General features: G+C 50.0%; 2 protein-coding genes across 21 annotated transcripts in view; one reads left to right on the top strand and one right to left on the bottom strand.

Annotated features, from left to right (window-relative positions):
* CLUAP1 (clusterin associated protein 1) overlaps positions 1-12,840 on the top strand; it is a 30,606-nt gene extending 17,766 nt beyond the window's left edge. For 6 of the 11 annotated variants that reach the window (XM_034670485.1, XM_034670487.1, XM_034670483.1 and 3 more), the window contains 6 exons: positions 1,362-1,434; positions 2,310-2,387; positions 6,130-6,237; positions 8,343-8,398; positions 8,640-8,696; positions 11,718-12,840. In XM_034670485.1, the coding sequence (XP_034526376.1) occupies positions 1,362-1,434; positions 2,310-2,387; positions 6,130-6,237; positions 8,343-8,398; positions 8,640-8,696; positions 11,718-11,864 (519 nt within the window). In that variant the 3' untranslated portion in view covers positions 11,865-12,840. The remainder of the gene's footprint in view (positions 1-1,361; positions 1,435-2,309; positions 2,388-6,129; positions 6,238-8,342; positions 8,399-8,639; positions 8,697-11,717) is intronic. The other 5 variants (XM_034670489.1, XM_034670491.1, XM_034670492.1 and 2 more) reach the window with 3 other exon arrangements.
* The window catches only part of NLRC3 (NLR family CARD domain containing 3), a 36,456-nt gene continuing 22,964 nt past the window's right edge, over positions 12,779-26,270 (bottom strand). For 2 of the 10 annotated variants that reach the window (XM_019805605.2, XM_011231940.3), the window contains exons 10-19: positions 25,416-25,499; positions 24,863-24,946; positions 24,099-24,182; positions 23,521-23,604; positions 22,930-23,013; positions 22,413-22,496; positions 20,378-20,461; positions 19,884-19,967; positions 19,175-19,258; positions 12,779-14,126 (exon numbers count right to left, since the gene is read on the bottom strand). In XM_019805605.2, coding sequence (XP_019661164.1) covers positions 13,811-14,126; positions 19,175-19,258; positions 19,884-19,967; positions 20,378-20,461; positions 22,413-22,496; positions 22,930-23,013; positions 23,521-23,604; positions 24,099-24,182; positions 24,863-24,946; positions 25,416-25,499 — 1,072 coding nt within the window. In that variant the 3' untranslated portion in view covers positions 12,779-13,810. Of the gene's footprint in view, positions 14,127-15,245; positions 18,141-18,444; positions 18,529-19,174; positions 19,259-19,883; positions 19,968-20,377; positions 20,462-22,412; positions 22,497-22,929; positions 23,014-23,516; positions 23,605-24,098; positions 24,183-24,862; positions 24,947-25,415; positions 25,500-26,270 lie in introns of those variants that run through there. The other 8 variants (XM_011231944.3, XM_011231943.3, XM_011231942.3 and 5 more) reach the window with 8 other exon arrangements.

The following is a 26,270-nucleotide window of genomic DNA, read 5'->3' as shown; positions in this document are numbered from 1 at the left end:
CTCGTTGCCACCACTGCTCTAGGGTGGGGGCAGGCTGCGGAGCAGCAGGGGTGCAGGACACGCATGTTCTGAGGGCAGTGAAAAGAGCCTGGAGTTCAGGACATTTTAAACGTTGGGTATCTGGGAAAGAACAGAAAATGACCAGTGAAGGTAAAGTGAGCATGTTGTGGTCTCATGTGAGGCCGTGGCTGTGTGCAGAGAGTGTGCTGGAGAACGGGCCATGGGATGCGCGTTCCTCCATCCTTCAGCAGCTCCCCTCTCTCTCCTGTGCTCACACCTGCTCTCCACGCTTACGGTGCCTGGCCCCTAGGGCTCTCTCATGCAGGAAACGGTGCTCTCTTTTTAATGTTTAGAACAACAATAAAAATTTTATTTATTTATTTTTTATTTTTATTTTTTTAAAGATTTTATTTATTTATTTGACAGAGATAGAGACAGCTAGCGAGAGAGGGAACACAAGCAGGGGGAGTGGGAAAGGAAGAAGCAGACTCATAGCTGAGGAGCCTGATGTGGGGCTCGATCCCATAACGCCGGGATCACGCCCTGAGCCGAAGGCAGACGCCCAACTGCTGTGCCACCCAGGCGCCCCAACAATAAAAATTTTAAAAGGCAATCTCCTCTCCCATTCTCTTGTTTTTTTTTATTTTTTTAAATTAAAAAAAAAATTTATTATGTTCAGTTAGCCACTGTATAGTATATCATTAGTTTTTGATGCAGTGTTCAGTGATTCGTTAGTTGCGTGTAACACCCAGTGCTCATCACCACACGTGCCCTCCTTAATAATACCCATCACCCTGTTACCCCCCGAAACCCTCAGTTTGTTTCCCGGGGTCCGTCTCTCTTTTGACAGTAGTCAGGGCCACATATTGTAACCCAGCTGAAGCATTAGCTTTTTCCCCGTGGGAGTTTGACTAGAGTTTCTTTTTTCTCTTTTCATCCTGATCAGTCTCACCATTTAGCGTCTTCTGGGGCTGGAACTGTGCAGAGCTTTAGTCTTTAGGAGCAGGAGGCCCGTGCTGTCCCACAGTTGGTGCACCTGGCCCTGTGTGGACATCCCATGGCGGCACACGTGCTCACACATCATGGCCTTTCACCGTGGTGTTCCGTTTTCTGCAGGGCTTGGGGGGCCAGCTGCAGGCTTCTTGCTGACCCCCTCTCTCTGGGCTGCGGGCTGCTGGCGGAGACGGGGTGCTGGCACCCGGCCCTGCTCGTTGCTCAGGCGGTGATCGTTCTCTTCGTGTGGCTTAACTCTTCGCTGGTTCTGCAGCACAGACTTAGCCGTACTTACCCAAATGCTAGAGAACATAAAACAGTCCAGGAAAGGGTCCTGTCCTCTGAGTCCTGTGTTTGCTGTTCCACAGGAAGCTGAAAACACGCTGCGCCTGATGCAGAACAAGCTGAAGGAGGAGGAGAAGCGCCTGCTCCGGAGCGGAAGTAAGGCCGCGCTCTCAGACGGGGCTCTCTCCTCCGGGCGAGCTCGCCAGCCTTGAGAAAGCTCTCCGTGTATTTTATTTATTTTCAAAAGGTAGTTTTCTCACAAGTCCTGTATCAGGTACCGTTTTAATTCACTCAGGAGGTTAAGAGGCTGGTTCAAATTACGTTTGTAATCTGAGTAACGTGGAGTAACAACATTTAAAGCACTTTGGTTTTCTTCTCACCTAAAATTCCGTTTTCCTGTTTCAATGATACTGTTAGTTTGAATTGCGTGTAGTATGTAACTCTGAAAGAAAACTGCGTCTCGGGGGTCTGTAGGGCTCCTTATTTCAGGGCAGACTGATAGAAGGCAAGTGTCATAATGTGTGCGCGTGAACGGGTCACTTGCTTAGGGAGAGTCCCCCTACCTACACCCGTCATCGGTCCCCCAGTAATCCAAGATGGTTCAATGAGGCTGTTGTCTGTAGGAAAGTGGGGGTTACCTATATAGAGGAGCTCGGCCCTGGGGGGACTGTTGTCTGTGACTGGTTAGCACGCTTCGGCCTCGGGAGCGGTAGTGGCACACGGTCTTCAGGGTGCGCGTCTCAGAGTGCCTCCTTCTCTTGCGTATTGCTCTCTTTTTGATGACGAAGTATTTTACTCTCTCGTGCTTGAGGGTACTGGACCTGGGACTTCAGGCATGTGTGTGTGCACGCTTTCTGTCTCTCGCTGTCTTTCTGTCTCTCTCCATTTGTACTTGTTCTGTGCCTCTCTCTCCTAAATCTCAGGGAACTCTGGAAGGAGAATAGGGGCTGCTGGAAAATCCTTTAGGGGCAAGTTTAGGGAATTGCAAGGGCCTCTCTAGCCAAAGCAGCCCCTCACCTTTATGGTTGCAGGTCAGCCAGGAGAGCCTGAAGCAGCCCTAAGTGATAAGCCTGCATGGAGTTTATCCCCTCCCGAGAGGCCCGGCACAGGTAAGAGCCCTGACTGGTTGGCTGCACCGTGCTCCTGTCCCGGGCCAGCATGTAAGACCTTTCTCACTGATCTTGCTTTATTCTTCTGAACTCACACTTTAGTTTTGTGATCCATAGGTTTGGGATCTCTTGAAGGACGAGCATTCATAGGAGCATCTCTGATTTAGCTTTTTTTGGAAAAATAATTTCCAGTTTAAACCAGCTGAATGAAGGATAGCACTTAATTAGCTTGGGGTGGGTGAAGAAGTTAGGAAAACATGAAGAAGCATTCTCAGTTCTGTTCATCCTAAAGTTCATAAGATGTTCTGTCTTTCTTCGTTTTGCTAGATATGTGAGAACATTGCCCAGAGAATTGGGACTGGGGGGAGATCTATGAAGGAAGACTTTCTGAACAGAAAAACCTAATAGGACAGGGACATGAAATTTGGGGCAAGAAGGAGCAAAATCCAGGAGCTGGAAGAGATCGTCGTGTTTATTCCACTCTGCAGGCAGCTGACTGAGTGCAGCAAAGCTTTGTGGAGTATCTCTTCTGGGTGCGAAGGATTCATTAGTGGACAAAAGACAGGGACCTTTGCTTTAACCAGTCTACTTGCCAGTGAGGAGACAAACATTGAGCAAGCTGTAAGCAGAAGGAGAAAAATGTGCCTGGGGATGGCGGGGAGTAGAGCAGAGAAGGGGATGGAGAGGGTGGGATGGAATTGCATTTTAAATAGGAGGTCAGGATAAGCCTCATTAGGAGATGCTATTTAAGCAAAGCTTAAATAAGTGGATCTGGGAGGAAAGGCGGTTTTGGGGAGAGTCCTGGGAGTCTGTAAGAGGGGTGGGGACCAGAGCCGCGTGAGGCGATGCGTTTTACTGAATGTGTGAACGTGCAGGACTCGAACGCAGGCAGGACAGATGAGCTGGAAGATGGATCATGTGCCGAAGGGCTCCCATCTGAGGCTCCTGTCTTCTCTGTTGAGCAGAAGGTGAAGTCACCACGACTGTGTGGGTTTGGAGGAAGGGACTGGAAGGAGAGACAGTCTGAGTGCTTAGAGATAGGAGGATGCCCTAGGGGCCCCAGAGATTAAAAAGGCCAAGTATTTTGTTCAGATGCTCTGTAATAGAAGTAAAGGCAGCCTTCATTTTCCCACCATCCTTTTAAACCTCATTGCTGGTGGCAAATTCATAAAATGACCCAGAAATTTCTAGAAAACACTTTAGTAACCTTTCTGTGGTTTAGTGTTTATGGTGTAGTGGAGAGCAGATGTCCCTGCATTTAACACTTACTGCCGCATGTCAGGCATCGTGCCAGCACTCGGCACACAGTGATGGATGAGGCACTCAGGAAGCTCAGAATCTAGAACTGTGTCCCCCAGTACCTAGCCACAAGCCGTGTGTGACTCTTGAGTACTTCAGGTATGGCTGGACCAAATTGAGGTTTGCTGTTTGTGGAAAATATACACCAGGTTTTAAAGACTTAGTATGATAGAAAAGTAAAATTACTCATGAATATTTTACATTGTTTATTTATTGAAATGATATTTTAGCTATACTGGGTTAAGTAAAACATTACTAAAATTAATTTACCTGTGTCTTTTTACTTTAATGTAGTTACTAGACAATTTAAATTGCAACTGCCAGCAGGCATTACATTTCTGTTGGACTGTGTTGATCTCAAAGGAGACACAAAGACACTGCCTGTAGTTTAAATGGGTATGAAGTATATCTCATTATGGTTTTGAGGTGAATTCCTCTGATAGCTAATGAAATGGAGCAACTTTGCTCATTGGCCATTCATATAAATCTTCTTTGGAGAGATGTTTATTCAAGTCCTTTGGACGTTGTTAAATTGGGTTATTTTTTCATTATTGAATTGCAAGTGTTATTATATATATTCTGGATACCAGATCCTTATGTGATTTGTGATTTGCAAATATATTCTCTCATTCTCTGGGCTGTCTTTTAACTTTCTTGGTGATGGCTAGCTAAAGCAAAGCACAAAGTTTTAATGAGGTCCACACTATCAGTTGTCCTTTTGTTACTTGTGTTTTTAGTGTCATATCTAAGAAACCACTGCCTAATTTAAGGTCCCCAGGATTTATCCCTAGATTTTCTTCCAGGACTTTTAAAGTTACAACTCTTATTTAGATTTCTGATCCATTTTGAGTTAATTTTTGCATGTGGTGTGGGGTAGGGGTCCAACCTCATTGTTGGGCATGTGGCTATCCAATTGTTCCAGCACCATTTTTTGGAAAGACTGTTCTTTCCTCTTTGAATTTTATGGGTACTCTTGTGTGCCATACTTTATTTTTTTTAGACTTTATTTGAGAGAGAGAGAGTGAGAGTGCTGAGCAGGGAGCCTGATGTGGAGCTCAGTCCCAGGACCCTGAGATCATGACCGGAGCTGGAGTCAGACACTTCACCGACTGAGCCACCTTGGCACCCCTGCCATACTTAATTTCAATGCGTCACTGATAACTCAGTGATTTCAGTGTCGAGATGCATTAGTTTAGTGTCTTGGCTTGAGTTTGTCAGAAGAAATCATGTTGAGTCTGAGAAACGTGTGTTGATACCTTAAAATTCATACTTGATTTATATGGCATGAGGTAATGATATATATCATCATAATATTCCTGGATGAAATAAAAAGTAAACAAAGTTGAATAGCGATTTCATTTTAGAGTCATGAATTTGTATTAATATTTCACCATATTCTCTGTATAGGCTTTTTGGCTTTTATAAGGTAGGTGGGGTTGAGGCCCATGCAGGGAGCTATTCCTCACACTTGTCCTGGCTCCCAGGTTTGCCCTTCCGTGCTGGAGAGCACAGCTCTTGCCTCCACGGTGAAGAGGGCAGAGCACTTTCCCTTGGAGCCTGGCTAGATGCAGCTGCCGTTTCATTACCCCCCATCTCAGGGCCTAATCAAACCCTTTTCATAGATGCTTAATTCCTGTCCTTCCAAACTGACTCCTGACTCAGCAGAGTCAGAACAGCAACTGCGAACTCCTCCAGTTCCGTCCTTCCAAAACTAGTGTCTCTCCCTGGTTGCAGGGAATTGGGCTGGACAGTGAATTTTCTCTCCATTGTGGAAACCCCTTCTGTAGGTTCACTGTAGGAAATGTGCAACCTGACTCCAGGAGAGTATTTCAGAAATTAATGTATAAGGCTGTTGCACTGACAACAATCTCTCTTTATATATGCCTGTAATGGAATTCTCTCCCGGAAGCAATATCTTGGGTACCAGCTCTCGTTGTCACTCACGAGGCTGCCATCTTTCTCCGGCCAGCCGTGCTTGGCTGTTCCTGACCTGTTCTCCGTCTCGCCTGTGGGCTTGCTTGGCGCACTCACCTTTTCAGTGGCTCCGCTTCCTTGTCTTTGTTGTCCACAAAGAGCTCGAGTTGGGGTAACACCGCCTAACACTGACCAGAGAGTGGTTCCAAACACCAAGAACTTCCAGCTATCTTGACAGCTGGCTGTTCAATTTTTAGTTTCACCTGCCAGAGTAGTGTTTCTAATTGATATATTCTGACCCAGTTTTGTCTTGCTTTGGAAGATTGTTTAAAAAAAACAAATCAGTATATCATTGTCTGCATTACTCCTAGGTAGCCGCAGGCAAATCCTGAGAGTCTCATAAAATCTAATGCACTAAAAGCAAGGCTGAGAAGTGCGGATAGTTTTGCACAAGAGCCGTGTGGATAGAAGCTGTTTTAGAGGTAACGATGGAGCCGCCCTTTTGTTTTATGTACTTGTGTTTTCCCAGGTAACGATGACTCTGACATTGACATCCAGGAAGACGAGGAATCTGACAGTGAATTGGAGGAGAGGCGGCTGTCCAAGCCGAGGACGGCCATGGAGGTGCTCATGCAAGGTACTGCCACCGCTTTCGCTTGCCCTGCTCCCTGTGCCCGGTCACAGAACACTGCCCTCTTGTGTATCAGGATTCAGCACTTAAACTGCTCAGTGGTCACCTTTGCTGCTAATACTCTTACCTGTGGTCCTAAGAATAGCTGATTTTTCTTGTGGCCTGGGATTTCTCACAGAGGCCACAGGAGTACACGGCCTCTGCCATGAGCTGTATTCTACCCTTTTTTGGGTCCAAACTGCTCTCAGTGCAGTAGCATCGCCTATAATCAGAGAACTAACGCACAGAGAAGGGACTCGCACAACCACCCTGCCTTTTAAAAAATCTAGTTTCTACTGTTTCACTGCTACAGACTCAAGCAAAAAAGTCTGTGGAGCAAATGTGGGTGTTCCCCGGGGGTCTTCTTCGGGTCCCACTTTCCACCCTAGAGGGGTCCTGTCAGTGGCATGGGGGTGTGTCCTTCCAGATGACCTTTCGACACACATATGATGAAATACAGACACAAAGATCAGCTGAGACATTTTTTAACCTAAATGGGACCAGACTTTGTGTATAGTTCTGCAACTTGCTTTTTTTAAAAAAATTATTATTAAATATATTAGAACTCCTCCCATATCAGTAAACTAGAAATCTGCCTGATTGTTTCTGACAGCTGCGTAATATTCCATAGTATGACTGTACCCGTAATTTACTTGGGCATTCCCATATTAAAAAATAATTTTAAAAAGATACTTATTTTTCCCTCTTTTCCTTGTATATACATCTTTCTGCTTATCTGCACTATTTGTACCATTAAAAGTGGGATTCTTAGGTCAAAGGTTATGTAAATCTTTGTTTCAATAGATAATACTGAATTGCTCCGTATTTGCCTTTAAACACCTGTTTACCATCTGCTACCTTTTGGAGCAGTTTGCATTTTTATATACATGGTACATTTCAGAGGTCAATTATCTTCACTTAATATTAAGTTTTGCTGCTTTTTTTTTTTTAAAGGTTTTTTAATTTATTAAAGAGAGAGCATGAGCGTGGGATGTGGGGTGGGCAGAGGGAGAGAGAATCTCAAGCAGACGCCACACTCCGTGCGGAGCCCAATGTGGGGCTTGATCCCACAGCCCTGAGATCATGACCTGAGCTGAAATCAAGAGACACTCAACCAGTTGAGCCACCCAGGCACCCCTTTCCTTTTATTTTTTATTTTTTTTAACAGCTTCTTGATATAAATGGAGGTTAGGGGTTATGGTCCCCATTCTACACATGGGAGCTGAGGCTCTGAAAAAGGTATGTGACTGGCTCAGGAGAGTCTAATGGGCACTGGTGCTTCTAAATTCTGCTGACCACCGAGCCTGCAGAAGTAAAATCTAAGAACTATAAATAAGGGCTTTACACAACACGAGGTTTGCATTTTATCTGACCGAGGGAAGTCTGTAGTTAGCTCTTGGTGGCCACCCCAGGCCTGTCCTGAGCGAGCTTCTCCCTGAGCTGCCCTCACGGCCTTTGCCCTGCGGCGTGGACCTGGGTCCCGGGTGCTCCTTTCTCAGCCTTCGTGTGTGAGGGTAGCTGTCTGCCTCCCGTCAGGGAAGGACGGCTCCTGGGTGTTTGCAGAAGTCACAGCCAGGCAGCCGTGACTTCCAGAGGAGAGTGGAGAATCACAGACATAATGTGGGTGTTTTGAAAGATGGACTAATGGTGACCTTGAAAGTTTTCCTCTCTGGAACTCAGACATAGATTCAAATACAAGTCACATTGGTCTGTGCAGGGAGACTGCATGTCTATTTTCAGCAGGCAGCGGAGCTGTTCTATCACACAGATACTCAGAGTGGGATTCAGTGGTTTTTCTGAAAATATGTACAGGATGCATATTTCGTTTCCTGGTTTCTGAGTTGTGATTATATTTTCTTGCCCTTTTCCCTTTTTTCAAAATGGAAATGTAGAGAATCCATTACCATTTGTTGGGAGTTTTGATTATTTGGATGCAACTTGAGTAAATTTTTTAATTGATTCTTGTTTTCCCCAATTTTCTGAAGGAAACGAATCTTGAATGCCATTCCTTGCATTTTTGTTTTTCCTTAAACAAGCTTTTCATAATTTCTTCATGCTTTGGTTCTCCTCAGAAAGACCCAGCAAACGCATCGTGGGCACAATGCAGGGTGGAGACTCTGATGACGATGTGAGTCCTGACCAGCTCCCTTTAGCAGCTCTGTTCCTCCTGGTCTCGGGCTGGCCTCGTAGACTAGCGGAGCCGACAAGCTGCGTGTGAGGGGCTGCCTGGGTGTGTGCCAGAGTTTGGCCTCCTGAGGAGCTTGTCTGCTTCTTGATGGCTCTTTTCTTTTCTTTTCAAATGAATGTGCTTGCCCTACCCCCCCCTTTTTTTTCCTTCTCACTGTTCTTTCCATTCTCGCTTTCCAAAGATGGAAGCAGCACCAGCTCTCTTAGGTAAATGCAAGACTTCCAGCTCCAAGAAGCAGGTTGGTTTTCTTTTTATCTCGTGTGTGTGTTTGTGTGTGTGTGTGTGTGTGTGTCTTAGCTGGCTCAGGGCCACCAGAGAGCCTTCCCCAGCAGTGATGCCTCTGTGTCTTGGGCAGGAGCCATGCACAGCAGGCCTACAGTGAACGGTGCAGTTGCCTAAAGTTCCCTTGCAGGAGAGGAGGGTTGAGTGCTAAGCCAAGAGATGAGAAAGGTCATCAGGACTTTGAAGAGTAACTTGGAAAAGAAGGGAACCTGCTGAGGGCCCGTGGTCAAGACCACCTCTCTCTTCAGTTCCATTCTGGGGAGGAAACAGGAAAAGGAGGCCCTCTTGAGACAGGGGCCTCAGAGAGGCTGGGCAGGAGGCTACGACATCAGGCTGCTGGCACCTTGAACGTCCTTGAGGTAATACTGACTGGGAAACTGACTGGAAGGAGGCCCTGCTGCCAGTGCTGTCCCATCCATCACCCTGGGCCTGCCTTCTTTGTGGCGGTCCTTGGCAAGCCTGTGAGGCCCCAGAGGCAAAGGGTGACTGGGCTGACAGACCACAGACCTCCTCATCAGGACGTTTGCCACATGCGTCTGGAGTGTGGCATTAGTGGCCTCATAGGGATAGAGCATGAGCCTGACTTCTTGTACAGAAGATTCCTTTATTTAGTGCCAACAGCGTATTTTGTGACCAAAATCCACAGAGGGAGCGGTTATTCAGGTTTGCTGGCCCCGATGCACAGAGAAGATCGAGCCTTGGAATCACAGAAGGTAGTCTTAGAGAAGCAGAGAAACCACCTCAAACGTTTTCTAACAGTTCGGGGTGGGTGGTTAAGTAGCTTCTGCCCATCCATCATAGCCATTCAAGGCAGGAATAAGAAGTCTGGCGTGGGTGCTGGGGATGCCTGGACGGCACCGTCTGGTCCTCGTCTTCCGATTTGCTTGGTTGTGCGCGTAGCTTTCTCAGAACGAATGCCCGAGCGACAGCGGATATCTCGTGTTGCTTGTTTGCTTCCGGGAGGCTGCCTGCACACATCCCCCAGGCACACGGGCTTGTGCCTCGTGTGCTCACTCTTCACCTGACAGGTGTTTACCGAGTGCCTGTTAGTGCATGTAGTGTTGTTACAGATGGTGAGCAATACACCCCTGCCCTTAGGGGCTTACATTCCAGCAGCAATCAGCCGGATACATCGGGTCACAGTGGCAAGAAGAAAAATAAAGCGGTTCAGGGAACGGAGTGACAGGGTTGAAGGAGGAGACTGATGTCTTTTGATCAATCAGGGAATGTCTCTGTGGTGAGGTGACATTTGGGCAGAGGCCTGGATGGAAGGAGGGGTGTGGTGCAGGGAGGGGCATCCAAGGCCCATGGAGTGGGGCTCCTGCGTTGGAGGCCCAGAGACGGTGGTGTGACTGGGATGGAGTGGGCTGGGGGCAGGGGCAGCAAGAGGCAGTGGAGGCCGCGCAGCGCTTTGCAGGACATGATGAGGACCTGGAGTTTTCTCTGAGTGCAGTGGGAAGGGGCCGGAAATCGTGAGCCCAGCAGTGCCAAGAGCTAACTAGCATTTAAGAGACATCAGTCAGGAGGCGTCTGCAGTAGTCCAGGGGTGCTGGCAGCTCAGCCTAAGGTCATGGCAGCAGAGGTGTTAAGAAGGGGTCAGATTCTGGATGTTTCCAAGGCGGAACCATGAAATTTTGTGAATTGGATGTGGGATGGGAGAGAGAGAAATGGAGGAGGCCTCGTTTGTGTCCTGATGGGCTAATAGTACACATAGAGTTTGCATTTCCCCGAGGTGGGGCAGGCCTGAGGAGGGGCTTGCAGAGCAGAGCAGGAGTTTGGTTTTGGACATGCTACACATGCGTTGCCTGCCAGCCATCCACGTGCTGGGGTTGAGTAGCCGGTTGGAGTTCACGTCTGGAGTGCAAGGGTCAGGTCTGGGCTGGAGGTGAATTTGGGAGCCGTCCTAATTAGATGGTCTTCAGGCCACAAGGATACATGTGATTGTGTGGGGGAGAGAGTAGAAAGGGAAGAGGAGGCCCAAGGCTCTGAGCTGAGCCGAGTTGCAGAATCAGGGAGATGGAGGGCGTGGGGGTATGTGAGACCTGGAAGATGCCAGAGTGAGGTGGGGCGAGCCCTCAGAGAGAAGGGTGCCCTGCAGCCAAGTGGCTTTCAAGGAAGGAGCCCTCCTGTGCCCGATGCAGCCTGGAGGTCACAAGACACCTGAGACTCACCCACTGGATTTGAATCCACTGGATGTTTCCATGGATGGCAGGTGAAGGCCAGCTGAGTGTGTTGAGGAGGCAGTGAGAGGGGAACCAACAGGGTGGCGGGTTCAAAACTCCTTCAAGGAGTTTCGCTGTTGGGGGGGTAGAGGAACAGGGCAGAGCAGCTGGGGAGGAAGGTGGGATTAACTTTGCAGTTTTTGTTTTGTTTTGTGTATTTAAGAAGAAGGAAATTGCAGCATGTTTGTATGCTGGTGGGAATGATCTAGCTGGAGTGGCTAGCTATCTTGGTTTACCTGGGACACAGGACTTCCAGTTGTAAAACCTGGATCTAGGTGATGGAGAGAGTATTCCTTTTGTTTTGCTCCTAATTGCCCATTTCTTCTGTGGCTTTCCATCCATAATCTGGTAAAAGGCAAAAACCAAAAAAACCCAGCCCTCCTAATCTCCACGCCCCACCCTCCTTGCTGTCCCCTGGTGGGTGTCTGGGCCCCCAGGGGCAGAGCAGCGGCCGGTGGGGATCCAGCGGTGTTGCTGAGCCCTCCGAGGGAGAGCCAGCCCCTGCGGCAGCAAACATGACTGCACGCTGGTGTCTGAAGGCCGCTGGGTAGCTGATCCAGATATGGTTGTATTTCTGCCAGCAGTGTGAGACGTGGGTCCCCCCCCTCGCTCCCACAGCCTGACTGCTGCTTCGCCCAGCTCTTCCTTCAGTGGGGGTATTGCTAGTTACTGAGCTGCTGGTGAACGAGGGTCTCGGCTGACAGAGCTGCAGGTAGCGCGACGGGCCCTCAGTTGTCTTTGCTGTCTTCCTGTAGGAGGACTCCGAGGACAGTGAGATTGACATGGAGGGTGATGAAGAAGACGACGATTTGGAAGATGAGAGCGTTGCTCTCTCGCCAGCTAAGCCCAGTCGCAGGGTCCGAAAGCCTGAGCCCCTGGATGAGAGCGACAATGACTTCTGACCCTCTTGCTCAAGGGACCGGAGTGATTGAATCCCTCAGATCTATAGGTAAAGGGGAAGTTGGAAGGTTAGGAAGGAGACCTATTTTGTTTGCTAAACCAGCTGGACTCGTTCATGAAGCCCCACCTAGTTGTTCTTTAGCTGCCTCGGTGTTACTGCAGAGGCCTTCAACGAGAACTGAAGCAAGCCCCAAAGAGGATGTGTTTTTTTGCCTTATTTATCTCCTGAAATTTGGGAAACCCATGTGTTCCTAGAGCTGTGCGTGCGCGAGACGTGCAGAGGTTCGACGAGAAACAAGGTTCGGCACTGTCAGGTCTTGGCTGTCGTTGTTGTGATGTGTTTCCTCTCCGCATCGGGGGTGGGGGGGGGGGGGGGACGGACGTGGGGCTGGGCACCAGGACTCAGTTTAGGAATTGTGGGGGAGTGTCTGAGTCCTCATCTGTACAGTTGTGGACATTTACTGTACATTGGCTTTTTATTCTAGCTTTTATTTCGTTGTCTTATTTTCTTGCTTCTCTATGTTCACAATACCGAGCTTGCAATGTATTTTACTAAAATGTTCTGAATGAGAGTTAGCTAAGTTAGATGAAAACCCACTTTGCTTAAAGATCACATAACAGAGAGATGCTCCGAAATAGAAAAGCTCCATTTTCTCTCAGAAGGTTGACATTCCTGCTTAGGAAACCAGATTAAAGAAGTGTTAGTACAGGTGACTTGTGTTTCTGACTCTAAAGATGAACCAGAATGCATCCGGTTGAGTAGCACTAGAATAATCACCCTGATGTGAAATGAGGAGTGACAGGTGCAGTTGTTTTGTTTTTCTGATGTGGAAAACACAGAGCAGTTTTCATTTATTTTTCAGTTATAAAGTCAGAAGACTTCTGAAGTTACTTAACTCGTAATAAATGTATTTAATTCTGTATTTAATGTATTTAATTCTGTATTTTTATATCATTAAATAAATTTTCTTGAAAGTATAATTACGTTGTTTATTTGCACGTATAACATAAATAGAAGTTCACAGGTTACTATTGTACGTGCGGATTTTTAGGAGACGATGCGACAATTATTTCTATCATCTTTGCTTTTTTCTGTCTTTTCCTAATTCCTACGTAAGGGATTACCCCCTTTTTAAACATTCAGCATTCAGTTAATTCACTAGCGATTTGAGATGTGCTGTCATTGAAATGATGAGGTAAAAGGGAAGTGGGAGTGTCAGAAGCCGTGCCAACCCCCTCAGGTGCCGTGGCTTCTGAGCTTCAAAAGTCAGTGAGTCTTCTTAGATGTTCTAGTTTTGGTTCCCTGAGTCTGACCTGCCTTACATTTAAGAAGAAGACGAAGACGAAGGAGGAGGAGGAGGAGGAATGATTTCCTTGTGTGATGCCTCCTTCTAATGGGCATTACCACGGGAGTGTGGCCCGCGCCACAGGTGATGTTCCACAGATAGAGGCGCCCGTGTGATGGCGGTTTGTTGTCTCACCTCTGCCTTGGTCATCCTTCATCCCTTGGTTACCTGACTTGCGCAGTCTCACCACGGAATGGCACTTCCTTACTCGAGCAGCTTCTGTCCACCAAGGAGCTTCAAGCACCTGACCGTAGTTTTTACCATCTGTCTGTCGCTACTGTGACAGACGCAGCAGTCAGCTGTGTGCAAGTGCCTTTGACCTCGTGCCGTTGGTTTTGGCCAAGCATCAGAGCAGACTCGGGCCCCAGAGAAGACTGTACGATTAGGTCAGCGAAAAACCAGTGTTTAGATCATTGTTGACAGTTGTTATTGTTTTAAACTGTATAATTAAAGGACCTCTTAAAATGCTTTATGACATGTATATTGACAGAAAATGTAAAGGGATTTTTTAAGTCCTTAAAGTCCAAGGACTTGCAGTGGGGAGTCTGAGGAACTGTTGCTCTTTGAGCTGGGACGGCAAGAAGAGCTGCGTGTGCTCTTTCTTAGCATTTTAAACTACAACATCCATGTCGGCGGTCGGAAAGGAAGGGGAGTCGCTTGACGATAGCAACACGCTGCGTAAGTATCCTAGCTGCTGGATTGGCCCGGGGGGGACTCTTAGGTGCTGGAACCGGGACTGGCAGGCTTGGGAGAGAGCTGAAACTGCGCCGAGCAGAAGCCCTTCCTTGCAGTGCGGGTGTGACTGGAACAGGGAGGGCAGAGCGCTCAGGAAGGGATGTCGTCCGGGAAACATGCCATTGATGGGAAACCTGTGTGTCACAGACACAGCGTTCTGACTTTACACCTCTCTTGGGCAGTCTGGAAGGATTAAGCAGTAGTAACATAGAAAATTAAGTTTTTCAGAGTTACGCTGTTAATTCTAAAAAGAACAATGAATTACATAGAGAATGGCTCAGGAGTGATGAATACTAATAAAGTCATAAGATAAACACTAATGATTTAAGCAAAAATCGTACTCTAATAACTGTTGGAAAGATGGAGAAACAAAAAGTGGAGATGTAAACTGAAGGACATCCAAGTGGCCTTTCCCATATAGAAGTCAATAGATAATCTCTTAAGATGATAAATAGCACATGTAGGACATTGAGTTGGGGGGGCATGGGTGTTCGGAAAGGGGAGGGACAAGACAGAGACTGCTGTTTTCCTTCATAAGCCTAGTAATTTTTGGCTTTTAAACTATGTGTTACCATGAATGTTATTTTGATGAATTTTTGAAAAGGTAAATCTATAGTCAGGAAGAGGGTAAGGGCTAGAGACTGAGGTTTGAGGGTCATTTTCCTATGAGATTCCTCAGGGGAGAACATGCGCGATGGGAGGAGAGCCAAGGTTGAAAGCCTGAGAAATGCCTGTGTCTCAGGGGCAAAGGACACAAGGTGCCAGAAGAAGAGACTGGGAAAGTATTTTCTAAGTTTTCTAAAGTGGTTATATTTTATTTTAATTATTAGGAAAAAATGTTTTATTTTCCAAAGAGTGTTGAAGAAGAGGGGTAAGGAAAAGGTGGGAGGACTGGAAGGTTGCGTTATGGAAGCCAGAGCAGGGGGGAATCTCCAAAGAAGGGAGAGGCAGCAAGTGCTAAACCCTTGTCCAGGAGCTTGAGTCAGAGAGGCCACTGGAAGTGGCAGTTAGGAAATCTCTGGTGACCTTAGCCAGGAGCAGTCAGATAGCCAGTGACGGTCGAAGAGCGGTTCGAATTTGAAGTGAACACAGTGAGTATTGGCAAGTGTTCAGAAAGGTGGGCGGTCACAAGAGGAAAGAGGGCATGGCCAGGGGAGGGACGTGTGGTTGAAGAACATGGTGGAGGGGCAGGGTAGGTTTTGTTTTGTTTTTTGAGAGGAAAACTCGAACATGATTTTTTAACTGGAGGGAACAAGTCTGTGGAAGGGGAGGGCTTGAATCTGTAAGAGAGAGAGTGTGTAATTGATGAAGCAAAGGCTTTATTAGGAGTCCTTCTGTTTAAATCCATACTGTGTATTAAAAACGTATGCACCAGATTACCAGCTGGGTTCATGCCACCCTTTTTTTGTTTTTTAAAATTTATTTATTTGAAGAGAGAGACAGAGCCCAAGCAGGGAGAGGGGTGGAGGGAGAAGCAGACTCCCCGCTGAGCAGGGAGCCCGATACAGGGCTTGGTCCCAGGACCCTGAGATCATGCCCTGAGCTGAAGGCAGAAGCTTAACCAACTGAGCACCCAGGCGCCCTGACGCTATCATTCAGAGTTAGGTGGCTTTGGTTGATGTCACGATCTTTTACACCTGAATTTCTATAGTGTCTCTTGTAGATAAGGCCCCAAAATAATTTTTTGACTTGGGCACCTGGTAGAGTACCCAGAATATGGAGACATTGCCTCAGAAGTTGGGCCCCGGTAGTCCTCAAATAAGGATGGCTGATCCTGGCTAACAAAACTTGAAACAGCGAGCTTTGAAAGGATCCAGCTATTTCTAAGTGATTTGTCCCGGGATAAAGTTCAAGAATTTTAAGGACTATAAATCTATGCCAAACAAGATAAAATTCCCAATACTTGGTGTCCAATCAAAAATTACCATAATGAGAAAAATTAAGAAACAGACCAAGAAATGACCCAGAAATGACAGGTGATAGATTTAGTAAAATGGGACATTCAGATAGTTTTTAACTCTCCTCCTTATACTGAGATGGTGGAGGGAGGCTTGAGCAACGTAAAGATAAGGAAGACATAAAGCTCAGAATCTGGAAATTAAAGAAGTGAGACGAAGACCGTGCAAACGGGGATTGAGGCACCACAGAAGAGAACAGACCGACCATGAAGACACAGCGATAGGAACTGTTCACAATGAAGGAAGAGAAGTCCCACTGCGCTGGCTGTGGGTTTCTTGCCTCAGCTGCAGATCTCCTTTTGTCCTGCCCTCTGATGATAGAGCTGTTCCTCGTAAAACCTCCCTGCTTTGCCAGCTGGCAAGAGCACAGGCCTTGTCAGTAGGCCTCTAGGGAGACTTTAGAGAAGGAAGGGGCTCTCCTTCCAATTCTGGTGTGGCTTGCTCTTCGAGTGCTGGGAGAGCATGATTTTTCTCATGGCCCCTGAGGTTTCTCCGGTGCTGGATGCCTGCAGGGCCCAGCTTTCTGCACCATTTGGTACCACAACTCTTGTTCCGTCAAATTCACAACTAGGTGGACATTGCCTGACGCTGCACAAACCAGAGACAGTGTAGCAACATGTTTTGAAAGTACCATGAGCCAAATACCAGCTGAAAATTCTATACCCAGCAAAAAAATCTTTCAAAACCAGCAATCCAAATAAATACGACACAAGACCCGCATTCAGATGTCCCAGGTTTCCAAGTACTTTTCTCTACAGCTGATTGTTTTTCTTCAGTCGAGGATCTAATCAGAGATCTTGCATTATGTAGTTATGCCTCTTTAATCTCCTACAATTTAAAATAGTCCACAGCCTTTTGTATTTTTCGTGACATTGACATTTTTGAAGAGGTCAGGCTAGTTTTTATTATTTTTTTTTGTAGAATGCCTCTCGATTTGGGTTTTGTCCGATTGTTCCTTTCTGATTAGATTCAAATGAGTATTTTTGGCATGGTGTGTCCTTAGTGCGTCACAACAGGGGTACGTTATGTCCATCTATCCCATTATTGGTGATGTTAAGTTTAGTCACTTTGTTAAGAAAGCATTCGTAACTATCCCTTCTAGGGTGAGATTTTGAGACCAGGTAGATATCTTCTTCCTCGCTAGGCTTTCATGCATGGTTTTAACATCCATCAACGATTCTTGCCTGAATACTCATTTTTAAAGGCATGTTTAGAACAAGAGTGCTTCCTGTTCAAACTTTAAAATGATAATTACTTTATGATCTTTGTAAGCATTTTTCTTGGTTATTTAGTGGATGAGAGCTGTGGTGTCCATGGGGATCTTTTTCCCTTCCTGACGGACAGACGCCCGAGGGAACCTATACCACGTGGGGGCTCAGTTGGTTGCCTTCGTGGAGAAACTGCAGGCACCGTAGTGGTTTGGGAAACCCAGTGTGGAGCAACATCATTCAGGCATTCACACTTAACGTGCTGTTGATAACCAGTGTGCCAGACCCCACATAACGTATGCCAGACATAATCCGTGCCTTTGAGAGATTTTGCGATGGATAAAAGATGGCAAGAACCTTGGGCAACTTTTTTAGTCTTTGTCTCCAGAATCATCTAATTAAAGCCTTCATTTCTTTTCAAAAAATTCTCATAATTTTTCCATTTGTCTCTAGGGATCATTCTCCTAAAACCTTGTAGTCTTCTTGAGAAAAGAGAGGTCCCTTCTGTCACCAATGCTGAATTGATCCTCTATATATAGGCTTGAAGATGGCAGCTCATTTCAGAGTGAGGGGGATGATTGTAAACAGTGGAGAGGGCAATAATAATAAAAGTTAGGGGCCCATGAAGACGTCGGGTATAAATAAGCCCACACCGGCTTCTTACCAGCTGAGCTTTAAGGCCTGTGTCCTTGCTGGAGACCTTCCCTTCTCTGTGCCATAGCAGAGAATCCATCTCACCCCTGCCTGGACTGACCCAGGTCCAGGAGAGGTGCTCATGACCTCTTCAGCAGCACCCTTCCTGCCTCCTTGCAGGAGACCAGCTTTTGTGGGGGTCAGCATCATTCCCAGACCACAGGAAGGAAAATGGTCTTTCCGTTCAGAAGCTTCCAGCTGTTGCTCTGCCTGTCCTCCTGCCAGGTCCAGCAGGAACTTGTTTGGCTCACATTTCAACAGTGCACGAAGGAGCATTTGTCCTGATAGCCTCTGAGATCATCCTGGCACCAGATTCCCCAATGTGATTTCCCTGGAGACTACAAGAGAAGGAGTAGGACAGGGCTTGAGAGATGGGCTCAAGGCCTAGAGGCCTGCAGGTTCTCTTGAGTAAAGAGCACAAAATGCAGAGCTCCAGCCAAGACTTTCATGCTTCCAGGATCCCTCCCACAGAGAAGACCCAGAGTGGCTCCCCCTTATACCAAGTTTCCCTGCAGAGCTGCTGAAAGACCCGGGAGTCAGCTAGCTCCGAGAACTGGGCGAAAGGCAGAGCCTGAGCTGGGAGTCGCTCTAAGGATGAGCAAGAATGACAGGGAAGGGTAGGTGCTGCTGAGCCCCGCTCACTTGATGTGCTGGAGGCTATGGTTTCCAGACAGTGCGGTGGCAACGCAAATGGCCCCGTCCATCCCCAAGGAATTCTCTTGAAGACTAGACAGAGAAAAGATGGAGATACCTGTGAGCCATTTGGTGCATTAGAACGCGCCCCAGAAAGCAGCACTGCGTTATCCTTGGGGGGGGGGCGTGGAGGAAATATGCGGTTCTGGGCCTGATTTGTCCACAGCAAGGGAGCGTTTACCCCTGAGACCTGTGTCTACAAGTAGCCAGGTGGTTTCCATCCAAGTGCCATGGAAGATGGAAGACAGAAAATGCAGACGTTGGGGCGCCTGGGTGGCACAGCGGTTGAGCGTCTGCCTTCGGCTCAGGGCGTGATCCCGGCGTTACGGGATCGAGCCCCACATCAGGCTCCTCTGCTATGAGCCTGCTTCTTCCTCTCCCACTCCCCCTGCTTGTGTTCCCTCTCTCGCTGGCTGTCTCTATCTCTGTCAAATAAATAAATAAAATCTTTAAAAAAAAAAAAAAAGAAAAAGAAAATTCAGACGTTAAGTGTCTCAGCTCTGGCACAAGCTGGACAGAATGGACAAACTCATATGCAAGGGGGACTCTAGCCATCGGGGCTATTTATATTCGGAAGGAAGCAGCTACAGAGGAAATCGAGAGCACCTCATCTCGTGGGGGAGGGTTCGGCAGAGCAGTCTGCTGCTCTGGGCACAGGTAGGTCTCTATAGCCACTCACTTGAGTCTTCGGAGACTTGAGTTCACCTTCAGAGCATTGGCCAAGGCTTTGGCTCCAGCCGCCCCGATGGTGTTTCCTCGTAAGCTGTCAGGAAAGATATGAAGCCTAAGGCACAGTGTCAGCTGTGGGGCGCAAACAGCACCCCTTCAGATGAGCATGGGCTGCTGGGTAGAGGCAGCACGGACTCAGCAACCATGGGGGTGAGGTTGCTCCTTTCTCACTCCTGGGCGCAGAGTGGAGATCGGCTCTAGGGAGCAGGACACACAAGGAGGGGTGAAGCTGGCCCAAACTGGGTGGTTTGTTGGAGCCCATCCCCAAGAAAGGAGAGCAGGGCTGAGACGAGAAGTAACACTTCATCCAGCAGTCCCCACATGCTCTGCATCCCAGGACCACAGGAGCAGGGAGCCCCACTGAGGTCAGTGGCCAGGGACCCCTACACAGGACCTCGGGACGTCGGGACGTGTGCAGCCTGGGCAGGGCGGGGAGAGCAGGTTCTCGGGGAGAGGAGGCCCAACAGTGGTGACTCCTAGGGAAGAGCTGTGCGGTGGGAATGCGGATGCTGGGGCATAATGGAGCTAAGGGACGCTATTCAAAAGATTTGTGAGTTTCCATGTAAATTTACATTTTTTTTTCTTTCCGTATTTTCATTTTGAATCAACAGCTTGGTTTTTTTGGGCAAGAGACTATAGCCAGAGACTGGAATACTTACTCGAGAATCTCCAAGGTTTTGTTCACAGCCAGGGCGTCCCCTAGCGCCTGGGCCCCCCGGGAGCCAATGGAGGCCACCTGCAGACTATAGGAAGAGATGTATTCAACGCGGACAGGCGGGGCCTCTCCAGCCCGCACCCTGCCTGGCCCAGCGTCCATGTGTACTTGTCCTTCCTTTTCACCATTCCTGGACTTAGGGTTGAAAGTGGCAACACAGCACTGAAGGTTGTTGGCCCATGATCTGTCCAAAGAGCGCTGCACCCCCTGCCTGCACTGTCTGATGACTAGGACAGGGATCGGGATGCTCCAGGTATAGCAAGGAGAGGTGGCCTCCGGGAGAGTTTGCAGGAGAACACTCCCCGAGTCCCTACTTCTTATTTTCCACATATTTGATGTCTCAATTGCTAACATTAGGAAGATCAAACACACCTTCCTTGACTGGAAAGCAAAACCGATGTGTAGTGTGAAAGCACGGCACGGGGCCGGCTCACTTACTAGAGAGCAGTGAGGGCGGTGTTGGCCTTGAGTGCGCTGGCCACTGCAGAGGCGCCTTCGTCCCCGATGGCGTTCTCCTGTAAACTGAAGGCAGAGCGCGACCCCTTGGACCATCTAGATTTCATTCAGACCACACACACCACGCACTAGACTCCCAGGGTTGTGTTGGGGTTAACCGCCCCCAGGGCCTACTTAACATACAGAGAGCTCTGGGGTCTGCATGAACCTGGACAATCAGAAGAAAACAGAAAAGGGACACATGGAAAAGGGACAGAAAAGGGTGTGCCAGCCAGAGAGAATTCAGTCAAGGCCCTCAATCCCTGGCCATTCTTGCTAGTCTGGGTTTTACATCATTTTTTTTCCTTCCCTTCCGCATCAGGGTAAAGCAGTAGGTCCTAGAGCAGTCCGTGGCTAAGAGTTTAGTTCAAGTGGGCATCGGTGTGTTTAGGGGATCAGTTTGCATTAATAATTTTAATAGACATTTGAGTGTGTATTGTGTCTGCACAATTGTACAGGCCCAGGTCTGTCTGAGGTGAGGAGTTGTGATTGAACGAGCAAGCACCAAAGGCCACGTGCTGACGGCACGGAGGACCCTGTGCGGTCTCCCACCCCTGTGTGGTCTCAGAAACTGCCAGAAGAAATAGGTTCAAACCAAAACCTGAAGAATGAGATGGGGGAGGGGGCCTGGCCCATCCGCGGAACCCAAAGAAATCGAGTTGAGTTGCTGGTGCGTGAAATGAGGCCGAGGGGATACAAAGGAGGCAGGCCCTTGGGGCTTGCTTTGGAAGCCACGCAAAGGGTTGCCCTTCACTCTGCAGGCACTGGGCAGCATTTAAGTGTCTCACCCAGGACTGGGACAGATTTACATTTTGGAAAGCTCTTTGGTCAGCAGTGTGAGAGGACAGACTGCATGTAGCGGTGTGCTGCGCTGACGCAGGTGAGTGACGCCGCTGGCCAGGAGGGCAGAGGGAAACGGTGGGACGTTGAGAGGAGAGCCGCAAGTGGGAAGCAAGAGCTTAGGGGGTGTTTCGAGCTTGCACGACCGGCCAGTTCCGATTACGAGATGGGGATGGAGAAGCAGGCTCATGGGCAGGTAGTTTGGGCAATTTGAAGTTCCCGTGAGGCGCACGGAGGGAGATGCTGAAGGGGAAGTGATGGCATGGGTCTGGATCTCAGGAGAGAGGTCTGGGGGATAGACGTGGGGGTACCAGGGCTTTGAAGGCAAGGAGTCCGGGAGGGGACAGCTTCTGGAAGAGAGAGATCACTCAAGAGAAGATGGCTTAGGACAGAACCCTAGGGAACACCAGGATGTCAGACAGAAGAACTAGCCAGAGGTAGGATATCCTGGTTAAAGACAGAGTTACCCTACAACCCAGCTGGTGTGTAGCCAGCCACAAGAAGTGAAAGCACACGCCCACACAGAAACCTGTGCTCGAACGTTCACAGCAGTGTCACTTGCAAGAGACAAACAGTGGGAACGACCCAAATGTCCATCACTAGATAAGTGGATAAACCCAGTGTTGTCTAGACACACAGTGGACTAGGATTCAGCCACAGGAACGAGTGAAGCTGTGATTCATGCTGCAGCCCGGGCGACCCTTGAACACATGACACTCAGTGAAGACATTGGTTGCGAAGGCCACCTGTGGTGTGATTCCATGTGAATGAGGTGCCTAGTGCAGGTGACTCCATAGAGAGGGAGCCCGTGTGTGGTTGCGAGGGGCTGGGGCGTGGGGGCAATGGGGAGGGACTGCTAATCGGTCTGGGGTGTCTCTTTAGGGGGATGGATTGTGGTGATGGTTGCATGACTCTGTGAATATACTAGAAACCTGTGAATTGTGTAGTTTATATGAGTAGTTTTTGTGGAATGTGGATTATATATCATTAACGCTATTAGAGCAGATGAGAACAGACGCGCCTGCCGGCCTCAGGGCAGAGGAGGCTGTGTGCTGAGGGCCTCTGGCCCAAGCCGTGTGCCTAGTGGCACCGAGGTCTCAGATGTCCCTGCCGCAGCCCCTGTAGAGGCCCCACTTACTCGAGGCTGGTCAGGCTCCTGTTGAGCTGCAGTGCTTGTCCCAGGGCCTTGGCAGCACCGGCCTGGATGAAGTTCCACTGCAGGCTGGGCAGAGACAGACAGGTGTGACCATGTGGCCCAGGGCAGAGCCCAGGAGGGTCTGGTGGCAGGGAAGGAGTTCTTGCAGGACAGGGTCCTGGCCACTGATGGGCAGATCTGCTGCAGCCCACCTCAGGTTTAGTCGAAAGGGGTCAACAAGCACTCTCTGGTTAAGGGTGGACACAGGGACAAATAAAGATTCCAAATGGCCCCTGCGCGAAGCTTGTGACACTTGGAGGCATGACATGGGTGCCCACCTCCACCATTGGCCTGTCGATCAGCCCCAGGAAGCAGAACAGGGTGCAGGGCACAGCCTCCTGGAGGCCCCTGAGGCCATGTTGTGGAACAAGCCAGACTTGTTCTCCTGCCCGAGCCAGTGGGGTGGTCCTGCAGTTCTGCAGAGGGGACGAGCAGTGGGGTGGGGGTGCCAGAGACTCACTGAAGGGACGTGAGGGCCTGGTTTTCTCTCATTGCCACTGCGATGGCCTGGGCGCCCTGGTCTTGGAGGAGGTTGGCTGTCAGGCTGGGAGGAGGAGAACAGGGTGAGTAAGCAGGAGGTAGCTGGCCGTGGAGCCCCCATACTTGCTCACCTGGGAATCCAGCTCCCCTCCTGCCTGAGGACCGGCCTAGCTCACGTTTATTGAGCACTGGTGTATGCCAAGCACGTGCCTTAGGCTGTTGTACCGAATCCTGACAGGTGCGTGGAGAGGGGGCCCAGGTTCAGCTCAGGTTCCAGGACAGATCACCCCCCTGACCCCTGTACTGTGCTGCCCCTGAGACCTGGGGGGAAGGGGACGAGGGGCAGGCAGTGTCCCCACCAACCTCATCGACAGGTAACTTAGGATGTGAGAGTGGAGAGGTTGCCACCAGAAGCCGGGACTCCTGGCTGCCCCTCCCCAACCAGGTCCTTCCCAGCCTGTAAGGTGGCGAGGCCATGAGGGTCTGCTCTCCCCCGTCCCCAGGGTTCCAGGGAGGCGAGGCCCTCGGCTGAAGGGGGGGAGGAAGCACAGGCTGCGCCCCACTCACGTACTCCAGGTTCTTCAGGGTGCAGTTGATGCAGAGAGCTCGCGCCAGCTCCCGTGCTCCCTCTGAGCTGATGGAGTTTTCTCGCAGGCTGGGGAGAGAGAAGACCCTGAGCTACCGACCAGACGTGTGGGGACTCTAGGGGAGAGAGGCCCCGGTGCTCAGGCCTTTCGAGCCCAAGGAACATCATGTGGGACCTGGGCCTCCTGAGTGATCAGGGCTGAGGTGTGAAGAGCCTCCAGCAAGCCAGGCGCCCACGGGTAGCCAGCCAAGCATCTCCCCTGCAGGACCGCCAACTGTGGGACCCGTCAGGAGGAAGAGGAGACAGGCCCTCAGAGGTGAGGGGGCTGGGGTACCTGAAGGGAGCAGCAGAACCGGGGAGCTGCGGGCCCCTGCTGCCCCGTGCCCTTCTGAGAGAGCAGGCAGTGTGCGGGGTGCCAGGCCCCAGAACGAAGCTGCCCAGCCATAGATATCTTCAGAACAGGCCCGCAGCGGGAGGTGTGGGCTTTCCTTCCAAGTCCCAAAGTCCTGTCAGATCCCTTGACCAAAGGGAGACCCCAGCTGGAGAGGGAAGCTGGGACTTACTTGAGGCTGATGAGGGTCTGGTTGGCACAGAGGGCCCCCATCAGTGCCGCCACCCCCGCATCACTGATGGAATTGCTCTGCAGGCTGCAAACAGAGAGCGAGGTACGCTTGGGGTGGCCATCCCAGGACCCGCAGGGAGCCCCTGCTCCAGCCTGGGGACTGTAGGCGTCAGGTTCAACAGAGCTGGGGAACCCCGGGAGCAGTTGCCACCCCGCACTGCTCTGCTCATCATCCCTCTTTCCCGTCCCTGTCCCCCACGTTCCAGACCTTGTAGGTCAGGGCAGGTGGGTCTCGCGTAATCAGCCCCAAAGCTTAGACTCTGCCTTGGTTTGAGTGGCTCCAGATAGTCTGGGATAGGAGTGTGTGTTGTGTCTGCAGCCCCCAGAGAAAGTGGCACAGCTGAGTCTCCCCACTGTGGGGGCAGCACTGAGCTCCCCCACCCCCAACCAAGGCCGCTGCAGCCAACACCCTCTTTAGCCACCTGGGCCAGCTTTTCGAGGGCACTCCGTGCTTGTCACTCTGAAAACACAACCAACACCCACCTCAACCGTCTAGGGAAATGGGGCTGGTGGGGTGGGATGACACTGAGTTGAGCACGGAGAGAGACTGAGATCACAGTATGCCCAAGGTTGGTGGTGGGTTGGGTTCTGGCAAAGCTGGTCTTGACAGCCTTCCTCCAGGACCCGCCCACCTTCTGGGTGGGGAAACCAGGGGAGTCACCCTGTGCCCACGGCCACTCCTGGAGGGTGGTCAGGCAGACTCACTCCAGGCTCTCCAGGCCCTGGTTCACCTTCAGGGCCATAGCCAGGGCCTCGGCACCTCCATCGCCAATGCTGTTACTGGAGAATCTGTAAGAGATGAGCCGAGGGTGAGCTGGTTTTCTGGAGGAGCCTGGCGGGGCGGGGCGGGGGCCTGGGGTCAGGGAAGTGCTCCAGGGCCGTGCTTCCTCTGCTGGGTTAAGGGTGCCCAGTGCACAGCCCGGGCAGCTCGAGTCCGTGGCCGGTAGCCTCTGCAAGTGACTCCCTACGGCCTATAAGAGATGGAGGCAGCAAAGTACTTGACTCCCTAGCAGGGAGCAGGGCCAACTCTTGTGGTACTTTATGTGAAGGTAGCCAGGAAGTGCTGGGAAGGCAGTAAATTTAAGGCTGAGACAGTCCCAGTCCTGGAAATCTGTAGTCCAAAGCCAGCTATCTGGCACCCACGCATCCATCCGTCTGTCCGTCCATCCATCCATCCTCGTGCTCAGAAATATTTTTGATGGGCTAGGCATTGTGCCAGTCACTGAGGATGCAGATTTGGCCTTTGTGCATTTCTCACATGAGCTCCTTCAGACTCCTGTTCTGTTTCAGGGTATCTGCCATCCGCTGGGCTCCCACAGGCCCGATGGTATTCTTCTGTAGGCTGTGGGAGAGGAGAAGGGTCTTTCAGCAAAGCCGGCCACAGCCATTCCCACTCCAGGGCCAGTCTGGTTCAAGGTGAGAGGTCAGAGACTGCTCCGGTGCCCTCTCCATGTATCACAGCATCGGCAGAGTGGTTTCTAGGAAAGGCGTGTGGATTGTTGCCAAAGTGATGCCAGCAGATTAACATTGTTCTGGGGCGGGGGGGGCGTCGGAGGCAAGGACACCTGGGGCCTCCCTCGTCAGACGCTGGGAAGCAGTGACCAGAGGACACGTAATATCCAGCAACCCCTTGAGTGGCAACTTCTACATACGAGTCCCGCTGGCTCCTCACCCAGTCAGCCCGCCCAACACTCAACCGTCTACCTCCCTCCAGACCCACCAGCAGCCTGCCACCCAACCCTCCCTCAGGCAGACCCTCTGTTCAGGCCCTTCTCCAACAGCTGTTCCCTTTATACCCCATCTGGAGGAGGGAGATGTTACCAGGAGCCCCTGTGCTCACCCTAGGAGGACAGGCAGGGCAGGACCTGTCTAGCGTAAGGCTAAATACATTGTAAGCAGTAGGGAATTTTCCCCGGTTCCAAAAAGGAAAGAGCCCTCTCTTTCCCTTAGAGTGCTCTTTGAGAAAACTTGCAAGGGTAAAGCCGTCCCTTTGAGAAGGATGTAAATCTTTTTAGAAGCTAAATAACCCTCTTGCCAGATTTACAGCCTATAGGAACCTTGGAGCCCTCTCTTAGAAGGGTACATGTCAAGGAAGAAAGCACGACTCCAAGTT

The sequence above is a fragment of the Ailuropoda melanoleuca genome, chromosome 10, assembly GCF_002007445.2.
Source record: "Ailuropoda melanoleuca isolate Jingjing chromosome 10, ASM200744v2, whole genome shotgun sequence".
NCBI classification, from domain to species: Eukaryota; Metazoa; Chordata; class Mammalia; order Carnivora; family Ursidae; genus Ailuropoda; species Ailuropoda melanoleuca.
Note: the sequence above shows the minus strand (reverse complement) of the source record. Positions and strands in the feature narration are given on the sequence as shown.